Source organism: Camelus dromedarius, chromosome 11, assembly GCF_036321535.1.
Source record: "Camelus dromedarius isolate mCamDro1 chromosome 11, mCamDro1.pat, whole genome shotgun sequence".
Taxonomy (NCBI): Eukaryota; Metazoa; Chordata; class Mammalia; order Artiodactyla; family Camelidae; genus Camelus; species Camelus dromedarius.
In genome coordinates this window covers 69,582,256-69,594,675 of record NC_087446.1, presented here as the reverse complement: position 1 = coordinate 69,594,675, position 12,420 = coordinate 69,582,256, and the positions used below count along the sequence as shown (strand labels likewise).

Here is a 12,420-nt window from a genome sequence, read left to right as displayed (position 1 = left end):
TAACTGGGCCTCTCCCCACACCAGGAACGCCCTCAGCTGAGAAGGGGCCAACTCCCCCATTGAGGTGTGTGCTGGTGGCTTCAGTGTGACCTGGCCCTGCCGGGACATGAACCTGCAGTGAGGTGGAGTGTCAGGAGGAGGGGGGTCCCTGCTGGGGCAGCAGGGGGCCCGGTAGCACCCTGCGCAGCCTGGTGCCTGGGGCTCCCCAATATCTCCTACGGCCCCCGGGTCGGCTCTGGTCTGGGCCACTCCATGCACCCTCCCAGTATCTTTTCATTAAGTCCCTTTTTTGCTTTTATCAGCCAGAGGTGGCTTCTGTTGCTTGTTCAGTGAAACAGTGCATCAGGAAACCAGACTATTTCTAAGATCAGTAAAATACGAACTTTGGTCAGCTCGCCGGGCAGACCGTGCAGCACAAATTCCCGCACAGGGCTGTGCAAATGCCTTACGTGAAGGGTCCTCATCATCTGTCTTCAGAGATACAGAAGCTCGTGGTTCAGGTAAAACCTCAGGGAGGGATTGAGGAATCAAAAGCTGGTTGGTTTCAAAGACTAACCGGTCAGACCAGACCCCTGAGCTGTGGTCAGAAGCCTGGCTCAATGTCACGCAGACTCAGCACCCTAAGTGTCCGGTGGGGCCGGTGCTGTTTCCTTTACAGGCTCTCGTTGGGGAGTCACTGTAGCCCCTTACACTCAGCAGGGAATCCAGCCCTCTTAGCCCCCACCCTGAGTGTTCCATGACACAAATCTCGGGAGTGTTTAATTTTCATCTTTGTTTAGGGGGATGAAGCTGGGGCAAGAGGAGAGATAAATTCATACTTAGTGACACCAAGTCACAGCCAGTACCTCCTCCTCGGAGAGCTATGTGCTCCCACAGTGGTGGCTGGGGGGCTGGGCAGAGCCCCTCCTCTGGTCACAGAGGGACTCACTCCTCTGACTGCAACTGATGGGTTGGACAACCAATCCAGAGGGGACAGAGCATCTTTCCCGGGAATTTGGAACTGACACACAGAAATTAATTTCACTCATCTGGGGATTGGGAGGAGGGTGGGAATCAAATGAAACCAGAGCAGGAGAGAAAGTTACAAGTGAATGACAGAGAGACAGAGAGACTGAACTTGTGAGAGTAAATAGTGTGAAGGAAGGATTACAATCAGGGCACAGAGGAATTCCAGCTCCTGGCAGTCTAGTGTGTCCCAGCCCATCAACAAACCTGCGGGATGGTTAACATCATTCCAGTTTTGCAGATTAGGAAACAGGCTGAAAGAGACGGGGGTTGGCTTTGGGTGCACAGTTAATTTAATTGCCACTGGACCCCTCACTTCCCACTGCCTGAAGGCACCATGATCCTCACAGGGACCCTGCAGTGCTGACAGCCTAGCACCCTGATCAAAGGGACCCTGCGGGAGTGGGAACCTCTCTGAGTTTGGAGAGTTCCCTGCACCGAGATTCCATGCATCAGCCGGCTCCCGCTCACCCCAGGTTAACGTCTCCCCAGCTGTGTAGTCCCCCGACCCGCTTCCCTCCCTGCCAGGCACCCCCGTCCTTACCACCGAGTGTACTGCAGGAATTCAGGCACAGGGATGCCCAAAGCAACACGAGCCCACCGGCTGTACAAACAGCAGACTCCCAGCCCCACCTGGGCTCCATGGGGATAGTAGGTGTCCTCACCTTTCATGTACCTAAGGCAATCTGTTTCTTCAGCTGGAGGCTATAGAGAAAAATAAAAGGTCCAAAACATTGTTCAGTGAGGAATTCCTCCAAGGACCTGACTTCAGAGTCTACAACCAGTTGTGCTGGCCGCTCTTACCCCCGGACTTTGGGTGAGGTGGATTATTGATCAGCACAATCGCCGGTGGCCCAGCTCCTGGGCTTGGCTGCCCAGAGGGGGCTGGGGGAATGGGTAAGGCCAGGGCACTCAGGAAGAGCACAGAGGACCTGACATCTCGCCTCCGCAGTTGTAAACCCTTCCCCAAATCTCAAGGCATCGGACAGAGTGCAGCCACCACAATAATGAGATGTTCCCATCTCTTCACTCACTCCTGTTGGTTCACTTACGTGCTGAGCATCCACTGGGTCACAGGACATGACACACAGGATGGCCGATGGGACAGGCTTGGTAATTCCCCCTGGATCCTGTTCAATCTGATGGAAGAATGATCACTCATAAACGGTTTCTCAAAAGGATACATAGACAGGAGACAAACTGCAGAGTGAATCAAATTTTAAAATATAAATGAAGATCCCCCAATCTCCCCGCATAAGGTTAACAGCATAAAGAAAATAGATCTTGCCTTTGATCACCAAGGAAGTGGTCACCCTCTCTCAGGAGGAAAGGAGAGTTAATCTTTGAGCAGGACACAGAAGTGCTCCATCGAATTGGACCAGGACCTCTTCATTCATTCAGCAAATCTGTATAAGCTCCTACTACTTATGGGAATCTAGTAACTATACCCATTCCCAAGGCTCTTGGGCTTTATTAGTCAACAAAATAGACACGACTCCCCATCACTGGGGGCTCAGAGTTTTAGCAGAGAAAACAGGCAACATGATGGGGGTAGCAAGAGCTTGGGGAAAAATAAGAGTGATATGAGCAAACTCAGGTGATTGTGGTGGGGTGGGAGGCAGGCAGGAGGGAATAAGGCAATCCTGGCAGATCTCAAGGAGTAATGAACTTGAAGCAGAATAGATCCGGAGGAAGAAGGAAGAGCCGGAGCCAGAGGCCCCCAGAGTGATGGGGAGAGTGTGGGCGGAGAGGCAGAGCAGGCCGGGTCCTCGAAGACTTTGGGACGACTTTGGCTCCTAATGGAATGGTGACCCTTTTAGTGAGTTTTGATGGGATGGGTGATGTCCAATTTATGCTTTTGTTTTGGGTTTTCTTGGGAGGAGGTTAATTTATTTATTTTAGTGAAGGTGCTGTAGTTTGAACCCAGGATCTCATGCATGCTAAGCATGCACTGTATCACTGAGCTACACCCACCCCCTCAATGTATGCTTTTATAGGCTCCCTCTGACTCTGTGTGGATGAGATTGTAGAAAAGCAAAGATGGAAGAAGTAGGCTAATTGGTGTCCAACAAGGGGTTGAAGGTGGCTCCTAGGAGGGTGGGGAACAGGGAGTACGTGGTTAATGAATTCAGAGTAGCCAGAATTTTCTAACAAGCTGGATTTGCTGTCTGTGTGTGTGTAAGAGAATGAGAGAGAGAGAACATGGTTCCAACATCTGGACCTGGAAAATGGGATGGATGTCCTCTCCATCCACAGGGGATGGGACAAGATGGGGCTGAGCAGGTGGAAAGGGGCTGGAATCAGCTCAGTTCTTCAATGTCATGGTTAAGGAGTCTATTAGATATTGCCACAGAAATGCCTAATAGGTAGAGGAGTCTGGGGTTTTTTTTCTTTCTTTTTAACATTAAAAAATATAATTTAAATGTATTAATTTTATTATGTGAATGGATTTGGAATTTTATTTCATGCCAAGTTATATGTTATAATAGCCAAATGGAAAATATATCAGAAAAGGGGAGAAATGAGGGCTTTCACATAAACTGACTGTCCATAACGTAGGTAAAATTTCAATGAAACCGTCTTCAGTGCAAAAACCTCATCTTGGTGTTACATAAAATTAAATGAAAAAGGACTATGTTGATGTATCATTATTTCATGTTACATAGTAGCCCCAAACAAACACACTGTTTAACTATGAGGCTTGTAGAAATACTATTCACTTTATTGACATAAATACAGAAATGCAGAAAGGTTCTAAGGTAGAATAAGCATCTTAGTGGAAATAATAGAGATCTGAGCATTTCACATGATATGTATGGACTGATTCAAAATTTGGAAAAGTAATTTACACAGTAGAACATATGTATGAATGTGAAAGCAAGATGAACGAAAGAAAAAGAATATGAGTATCAGGGAGAGAGTTCCAAATGGAAAAGGCCAATCAGGGAGTTTTGGACAAATCGAGAAATTGATGGCATGTCAATTTCCAAGTCTGGTTGCTTCCACCAAAAGTATAGCAGTGAGAGAGAGGAGAGACCCAGGACCCAACTCCGAGGCACATTCGCAGTAAATATTTGGAAAAAAGAGGAGACGTTGGCAAAAGACCATCCAGTGGATCGAAAGCAGAGCGATGGGCTGGAGGCCAAGTGAAGCAGGAACACGGGGGAGGAGAAATGGAAGAGCTGGGTCAAATGCTGCCAAAGGGCCACGCATGATGAAGACTAAAAACTGACCACTATATTTAGCAACGTGGGGTCACTGATGGCCTTGACAGAGCAGTTTCCATAGAGCGAGGGATCAGGGGAAAAGCCAGAGTGGGTGCAAAAGGGAATGGCTCAAGAGAATATGCAGACAGTGAGTTTAAACGACTCATTAAAGATTTGCTGCAAAGACATGGGGTGGCAATTGGTGGGGGCCAATTAGAGTCAAGGAGTGCTGTTTGTTTCTTTTAAGAGGATGGACTTTTATATACTGATAGGAGCCAACTAGCAGGAGAACAAAATAGATGAGGTAGTGACAGAGAGGATGGATGTGGGAGTGACAGCCCGGAGAAGATTGTATGGATGGGCCCCCTGGTGACTTTTGGATGATCTGGCTTTCGGTGTCACCTGTAATAAGAGGTGGGGCAGCGAGAGTGAGGTCACAGACATCAGAAGGCGAGCGGATGTGCTGGGAGTTGCTGGTGAAAGTTCTCTTCTGTTGGCTTCAGTTTGCTTGGTCAAAGTAGAAAAGTAAACTTACCAGCTGAGGGAAGAGAAGGAAGAGTTACTGGAGTCATGAGCAGAAGATACAAAAGAGCCTTCAGGGACAATGGGACAGTGAAAAGAGCAGAGGGAGACGGGGGGAGTGTGCTCCCAGAAAGTTACGTTTTATCTTTGAGGTCCCCAAGTGTTGGATGTGTGATTGCCCTTCCTGCTGTCTACGAAATAAAAATTGAGTATGGTTCAGGGAAAATGCTATTTCATTCTAAGAGGCTGCCTGTTTCTCAGGAACGGTCATCTTAAACTGCAAACACTACAAAAATGTTGAAAAGAAGAACTTGTGTACCCAATGACCCACTATTTTCTATAAATTTGGTTGCTATTTAGTTCCCCTATCAATACCACAGAACCGATACTGCCTAGGATGGAGATACATCGATGCTTAAATGGAAATGAAATCTGTATCTTTTTCCTAAACTCCATGGCTTCCTTACCATCCCATTCCCCTTGGAATTTAGGGGTGTCCGGTATAAGAAATAAGAAACAGTTTGAGAAAATCCCGGCTCAGAATTACACAGCACAACCTCAGCTCAGAAGTATACAGCCATAAAAATGTTTAGAAGCAAAACTCCATAACTACTCTTAAAGAATTTTGCAAACCTGGGCCTGCCCAGATGTTTCCAAACTGGAAAGGTACTCCAATCAGTTGACCGGTACGGGAACCAGAGGCTGGTCAGCCTTTTCTGTAAAAGCCAGAGAGTAAATATTTTCAGTTTTGCAGATCATTTTGTTGTAACCATGCAGGTCTGCAATAAGAAAGCGAAGAGCACTGGGAGACACGAAACAAATGGGCATGCCCACACCCTCCCTTCCACTCAGGGCAGCTTCTCTGTGGTGGGGAGCTTTGCCACAATGACTTGTTTCTTTGTTTCCATTGGTTTCTTTGTTTCCACCTTACTGCTCAAACTCAGAACTTCAAGTGAGCCTGGTCCTTCAGCATCCATGCAGAAAGAAGGCTGAGCGGGGGTGGGGATCCCACCTGACAGAGAAGAGAGATGGCTTGTCACCATGACATGAGACAATCACACCTTCCGGGGTGAAAGGGAACAAAGATAAGGGAGGGGCACAGCAGTGGGACCCCTGGGTCACCTGCCAGGCTTGCTCTCCCTCCACGGCCACCCTGGGGGCCTGGGTGGTGTTGGAACTCAGCTACAGTGATTAGGCTGAGGGGACTCAGGATAAAGGACCCTCCGTCTCCACACCGGGTTCCAAACGCAGCCTCTCTAAGTCTACCCTCTGAATTTCTGGAACTCAGCTGGAAGAATACATGATCAGGCCAGACCCAGAGCCCAAGCCAAACACGACAAGGGTCACGTGGGGTGGTAACCCGGTGCTCAGCGGTCGGGGTCTCCTTGCAAATCTGCAGAAATCCCTGTTCTGCCTCATTCCTGGGAGAAACCCCACATCTCTTCCTGCTCTGTCTGTTCTTCTCTTGAGGCTATTGTCCTGGAGGGATGCAGAGTCCTTGAACCTGGCCCTCCAAACGTACATAAGCAGCCTGTTCAATAAAACAAATTATGCACTTTTTCACATTTGCCAGTTTTTTGATTCCAGAAAGGCTGCGGGACTCTTTCTCACTGTCTCCTGTGCCCCCACCACTTGGTGGCCCTCTCCTCATGGAAACACGATTTCCCACAACTGCACCCTGCCTCCCAGCTTGTCAGAGGGGAGTGACCCACAAAGACACAGGTGTTTGTGAGGATCCTGTCCCCCAGCAGAAAGCCTACTCCTGGAGCCACGGACAGGGATCTGGCCTCCTGAGCCGCTCAGCTCTAATTGAAAGCCTAAACTGGGGACCCCGAACATTGCTGACTGACTTTCTGAGTCACCTGGGCTGGAAGGGCCTGATTTTTCTTTCCAAGAATGGATGTAGCGCAGCCTCCATTTTCAGGGCTGACATTCATGACGTATCTAGTTCCCCCAAATGCACCCCAGGAAGGAAAGGCCCTTCCATCCCACTGGTTAGAAACCCAGCCCAGGGGAGTTCCGAAGCACTGCATTGCTGTCAGGTCCAGCATCCCTGCAGAGTGGCCCCTGCCCCTGAATGAGCCCCTTCCCTGGGCCTTCCCTGCCTCGACATGACCACACCCCAGGTGGTGCTGGGGAAGGCAGGGAGTGCAGTGAGGGGAGGGGGGAAGCAGAGCCCCTTGCTCTGGAGTGAGGAGACCACAGAGAAAGGCACACACCACCCCGACCCTATACCCCAAACTCTTAGCCCCGCCAACACAGGGGCCGCTCTGCGCCCTCTCACCGTGGCTCTCCTGTGAGACTGCACCCAACCCGACATCTGGCACCCAAGCCCTACCTCCCCTCTTATGACAGATCCCGTCTTCTTGGAAACTGCCTAGCAGCGCGTATTCAAGGCCGGCAGCGGGCCTGGCGGATCTGCACTTCAGGTGCCCTACCTGGCCAGCCGTGCGTGCCTGGGCTCAGTCCTCTATCTTGCCCACCGGTAGCCTGGGTCCACGTCCGGTGCAAGCGGAGGCCACGGAGCCCAGGCTGATCCCCACACACGGACAGGTGAGGGTGCCCCCGCCCCGCTGCCCCGCTGCCCCGCCCACTGGTGGCAGCAACGCCCCAGCCTCCGGCCGGCGCCACCTGCAGGTCAGGACTTCCGCGCGGCCCTGCCCTCCCCGGCCCCGCCCAGCTGTCCCATAAGCCTCCCCCCACCCCCGTCCTGGCTGCGCCCTGGCTCGCATTGGCTCCGCAAGTTCTGCCCTCGCACAACTAGACTCGGGAGGACGCACGACGCAAGCGCTAGGGGAGGGCCCCGCGGAGTTGCCATGGTTACAGGCGCCACGCTCTGCGCGGGCCGGCGTGCGCTTCTGGGGCGGGTAGCGGGCTCCGGAAGTGTGCAGCTGCCCGGGACCATGGCGGTGCTTGCTGCTGGGGATGGCGGCTTGCTCGGCCGGGCGACTAGTTCTGGCCTGGTCAGTCGGCGGCCGACATCCTGTCTGGGGCGGCGTCCCACAGATGGTAAACGTACGTCCGCGCCGTCGGCGGGGCCGGCGGACATGAACTGGGGTGGGATCGGGGTTGGGGCGGTGGCCGGGGAGGGCTGTGGTGCCGGGGAGCGTGTTGGGGCGGGGCGGGGCAGGGCTTGGGCACAGCCTCAAGCTTTCCTCCCCCTCAGGCCCTGGGGCTGGGGCCGCGAGTCTGGGTCGCCCTTGGTGGCCGCGGCCTCCCAGAAACCCCCGGAAAGGGCAGGCGGAGGACCCATCTTAGATGAAGCGGGGCCTTACCCGGGTTTTGAAGAGCCCCAGAATCAGATGTTGGAATGGGGTGGCTTATCAGCCTTGTTTATCTGCAGGGAAATTTCAGTTCCATCCAGATGTTGGTTCCTTCAGTCAACCTCAGGAAAAAGACACAAGGGTCAGTGCCGATAAGCAGTTATCTAGGGCTTGACTCAAAATAAACTATGCGGGGTGTAGGGATGGTAGATGGGACCCTCCCTCTTGAAGTTAGCAGTCTTCTGGGATTAGAGGCCCCAGTTGAGGATTACATCCTCATCTGCAGTAATGGAGCTTGTGAGGAACACACAGAGAAGGGAGGGGTGTGGTGGCGGTAACTCATTACAGAATCCAGGACCCTTGCCTGGCTCTTGTGTAGAAGAGTCTCGCCTTGGATAGGGCAGCAGTTATCAAAGTGTATCCAAGGCCCCTGAGGTGCAAGACCATTTTCATAGAAACGCCGGGATGTCACCTGCCTTTTGCACACTCTTGCTCTCCCGAGTTCCTGCGGGGTTTTCCAGGGAAAACCTGGCCTGCGATATCACAAAACAGGGAATGCAGAGGCAGATAGGAGAATTCAGCTCTCACCAGTCCAAAAGAGATTTGCAGAAATTAAAATCACTGCTATTCTTCTCACTAATGATTTTTCTTTTGAAAAATAGAATTATATTTTGTTTAAGAGTATTAATGGTAACATACAGTAGATTGTTAATATTTTTAAGTGAATTCATACACTTTTTCTAACTTCTTATTTAACTTCTAACACAGGAAATATTGATAGATTAAACTCACATAAATAGCAGCCTTTTGGAGTTCTCAGTAATTGTTAAGAGTGTATAGGGTTCTGTAGAGCAAGAAGTTTGAGAGCCCCTGGAGAACGGGTGCTCAGATGCTAGTCGGGTGCTTAGTGGTGTTAGACGGATGCCAAGATGTCTTCCGCAACTGCTCCCGGACTTGAAGTAATTGGCCACATGGAGATGGGTGGGCAGTGCCTCCACTTTACAAACCAGAAGCTGCTGAATGTGTCTGGAGTCTAGGCCATGGGCTGTGCAGGGATTCCCGTTGTATCTGTTCTATCTAAGCCGGGATTCCTGTGCAGAGGCCTGGCCCTGAAGACCCGCTCTCCTTTGCTCCCAGCCAGGTACCTTCTGTGTGACTTCAACCCTCCAGAGGGCTTCAACCTCCGTAGGAACGTCTGCATCCACATTGCCTTCCTCCTGAAGACCCTGCTGAAGATGGAGGAGCCGGTACTGGTGCTATTCCCTTGGGGCCACCTCTACCACTGGCAGAGCCCCGATCCCTGGTCCGACTCCTTTGACCTCCCAAGTCTCAACAGAAACATCCCTGACATTGAGTACGAGCAGTTCATTGCAGGTGAGGTGGTGGTCATTTAACTGGGGCCAGGTGGTCTTTGTTCTGGTTCCGATCTGAACATCGGGCCATCTTACTTTGGGCTTGTCGGTCTGCTTAGGGGCCCTGCTCATGTTTCCTACACTGCAGGTGAATTTGGTTTTTCCATAGTTTTTTCGGGAAGTCAATTTGAAGTGTATGAGCTCTATGTCCCCTCCCCTCTGAAAACCCTGGCCTCCTGGTGAGATGCAGCGGTGACAAGGAGGCCACTGCCACAGAAGCCCTTGTCCCAGAAAGAGTCGCTCTCTGTGCAGTCAGGGCTGTTCTTACCTGTAGGAAAACACGATGTGTGTGGAGCATGGGCCACGTGCTGGAGAAGATATGTAACTGCCCATCCAGTATAATTTGGTCCTGCTCAAGCTACCCATTTAAATTTTGTAAGAGGGAAGAGTTCAAGATTTTCTTTGAATAAAGGTATTTAGAGCTTATCAATTTTTTTTTTAAATTGAAATGTGTTTGATTTACAATGTTTTGTTAGTTTCAGTTATACAGCTGTTTTGTTAGTTTCAGGTATGCAGCAAAGTGATTCAGTTGTACATATACATAGTCTATTCTTTTTCAGGTTCTTTTCCATTATAGGTTGCAAGATACTGAATATTCTTCCCTGTGTTCTACAGTGAATCCTTGTCGTTTGTCTGTTTTACATATAGTAATTTGTATCTGTTAATCCCAAACTCCTGTTTGTTTTATAAGTCTGTGAGTCTGTTTTTTGTTTTATAGATAAGTCCATTTGTATCATTTTTTTAAAAATTCCACATATAAATGATATCATATGATACTTGTCTTTGTCTAACTTATTTCACTTAGTGAGATAATCTCCAGTTCCATCCATGTTGCTGTAAATGGCCTTATTTCCTTCTTTGTTATGACTGAGTAATATTCTGTTATATCTATATACCACATCTTTATCCAGTCATCTGTCAGTGAATGTTTAGGTTGCTTCTATGTCTTGGCCATTGTAAACAGTGCTCCTGTGGAAATTGGGGTGCAGGTATCTTTTGGAATGAAGGTTCCCTCTGGATATATGCCCAGGACTGGGATTGCTGGATTAGGTGATAAGCCTTTTTTTTTTTTTTTTTTTTTTTTGTCTTTTGAGGAATCTCCATACTGTTTTCCACAGTGGCTGCACCAAACTACATTCCCACCAACAATGTAGGAGGGTTTCATTTTCTCCACAGCCTCTCCGGCATTTATGGTTTGTGGACTTTTGAATGATGGCCATTCTGACTGGTGTGAGATGATAACATTGTAGCTTTGAGCTGCATTTCTCTGATAATTGAACGATATTAAGCATTTTTTATATGCCTATTGGCCATCTGTGTGTCTTCATTGGAGAATTGCTTGTTTAGTTGTTCTGCCCATTTTTGGATTTGGTTGTTTATTTTTTTCTTATTAAGTTGTATGGACTATTTATATAGTCTAGAAATTAAGCCATGGTCAGTCTCATCTTTTGCAAATATTTTCTCCCATTCCATAGGTTGTCTTTTAGTTTTACTTATGGTTTCTATTGCTGTGCAAAAGTTTATAAGTTTAATTAGGTCTCATTTATTTATTTTGGCTTTTATTTCTGTTGCTTGGGTTGCTTAGATTGCCCTACGAAAACATTGCTGAGATGTATGTCAAATAATGTTTTGCCTATGTTTTCTTGTGAGAAGTTTATAGTGTCGCGTGTAATATTTAAGTCTTTAAGCCATTTTGAGTTTGTTTCTTTTTGGTTTTTTTGCGACTCTATTGTATGCTTTTGATTTGTGGTTACCTTATTCTTCAAATATATCAGCCCATTACTATATCTGTTTCCTTTAGACTGATAATCACGTAGGCTCCAACACATCCTAAGAATAACGAAGAAAAAAAAGAAAGAAAAAAATCTACATTTTCTTGCTCCCCTCTCCCATTCCCAACTTTTTTTATTTTGATGTCCTTTTTCATTTTTACATCTTTATGTTTATTCTCTTGCAACTCGTTATTGCATTTCCAACTATGGTTTTCCTGTTTCTATAGCATCCTGCTTCCTTTCTGTTTAGAATAGAACCTTTTAATGTCTCTGTTAGGTTCAATATTGCTGAGTTATCTCACTTCCCCTCCCCCCTTCCCCCCAGGCCTCTGAATCCTCAGTCCAGGGAAGCTAAACCATTCTAGCCTTCATCGGTTCTGGGAAAGCAATATTCAGAGTGGGAAAAGACATTGAAAAATAATATTCTGTGAGTTGCATTCTACCCTTGCCCAGAGATGAGAAACATCTGAAGGTGGAGGAAAACAGTTGGAGGTGGGGAACACAAAGTCTTTTCTCCTTTTGCTACTGAAGAAATGATTGCTTTTGTGATTAGTGGTGATGCCCTTTAAATTGGTGAGATCGAGATTCCACAGCTTCAGCGCCTGTGAATAACCAGCTGGGAGAAAGCTCTCTAGGGCCCCTGCAGTGGGAAAGGCAGCCCCTCTGAGCACCTGTTGTTCTGTATTCTTCCTGCCTCCACACGGGTTCCCTAGGCACCGTGCAGGACGATGCAGTTACCCAAGGTGGAGGACGGGGAGACCCCTGCTGTGTGGCGAGCCACAGAAGCCCACACTTGAAGGACAAAATGTAGAGTAGTGGGGCGGTCATAGGAACAGGGGATGGTTGAGACCCAGGATGGTGTCCTGGAGTCCAGCAGCCAAGGCTGGTGGGGCAGATTGGGCCCTGGGGCATGGGCAGTCCTTGAGGGATCTGAAGCAAAGATAGGAACCAAGAGACTGGATTCGTGTGGGGGTACGGCACCCCTTGGAGGCTGCGGGGCAGCTCAGTGGGCCCAGGGGGAGCAGGCACTTCCCCAAAGCTGGGTTGACAGGTCACAACCAACTCACTGGGGACCGAGAGGCACTGAGTCATTTTTAACTTTTTGTCCCTCTTCCTGGAAAAGAAACTGCTGCCTGTTAAATAGCCTGTGTCGTTAGTGAGAATTAAAGACATGAAGCAAGATTGCCTCAAAAGTCATCCATTGTTTAGTTGTTAATAAGGGTCAAATGAAAACTTGAAT

The 12,420-nt window shown here is 48.8% G+C and overlaps 2 protein-coding genes across 23 annotated transcripts in view; one reads left to right on the top strand and one right to left on the bottom strand.

Annotated features, from left to right (window-relative positions):
* The window catches only part of LOC135322438 (uncharacterized), a 137,025-nt gene extending 129,598 nt beyond the window's left edge, over positions 1 to 7,427 (bottom strand). For 10 of the 20 annotated variants that reach the window (XM_064491207.1, XM_064491208.1, XM_064491212.1 and 7 more), the window contains exons 1-6: positions 7,172 to 7,427; positions 5,367 to 5,745; positions 4,614 to 4,749; positions 2,058 to 2,144; positions 1,550 to 1,710; positions 1,213 to 1,259 (exon numbers count right to left, since the gene is read on the bottom strand). In XM_064491207.1, the coding sequence (XP_064347277.1) occupies positions 1,213 to 1,259; positions 1,550 to 1,710; positions 2,058 to 2,144; positions 4,614 to 4,655 (337 nt within the window). In that variant the 5' untranslated portion in view covers positions 4,656 to 4,749; positions 5,367 to 5,745; positions 7,172 to 7,427. Of the gene's footprint in view, positions 1 to 1,212; positions 1,260 to 1,549; positions 1,711 to 2,057; positions 2,145 to 4,613; positions 4,750 to 5,366; positions 5,746 to 7,071 lie in introns of all 20 variants that reach the window. The other 10 variants (XM_064491210.1, XM_064491213.1, XM_064491214.1 and 7 more) reach the window with 10 other exon arrangements.
* Positions 7,428 to 7,533: 106 nt separating this feature from the next.
* On the top strand, positions 7,534 to 11,716 carry LOC135322436 (GDP-fucose protein O-fucosyltransferase 2-like). Of its 3 annotated transcripts, XM_064491206.1 has the most exons (3): positions 7,534 to 7,748; positions 9,134 to 9,370; positions 11,506 to 11,716. In XM_064491206.1, exons 1-3 carry the CDS (start codon positions 7,550 to 7,552, stop codon positions 11,511 to 11,513), a joined length of 444 nt encoding a protein of 147 aa, XP_064347276.1. In that variant the 5' UTR covers positions 7,534 to 7,549; the 3' UTR covers positions 11,514 to 11,716. The 3 variants fall into 3 exon arrangements, with proteins under 3 accessions (XP_064347276.1, XP_064347275.1, XP_064347274.1); XM_064491205.1 differs by lacking the exon at positions 11,506 to 11,716 and having other exon boundaries at positions 7,534 to 7,742; positions 9,134 to 11,492; XM_064491204.1 differs by lacking the exon at positions 11,506 to 11,716 and having other exon boundaries at positions 9,134 to 11,492.
* Positions 11,717 to 12,420: the final 704 nt, after the last annotated feature.

Excerpts from the sequence above, each read along its gene's own strand:
- LOC135322436 (XM_064491204.1), top strand. The coding sequence starts at position 7,550 with ATGGTTACAGGCGCCACGCTCTGCGCGGGCCGGCGTGCGCTTCTGGGG. Across the intron at positions 7,749-9,133 it reads GCGTCCCACAGATGGTAAAC|CCAGGTACCTTCTGTGTGAC; the intron begins GTACGTCCGCGC and ends CTTTGCTCCCAG.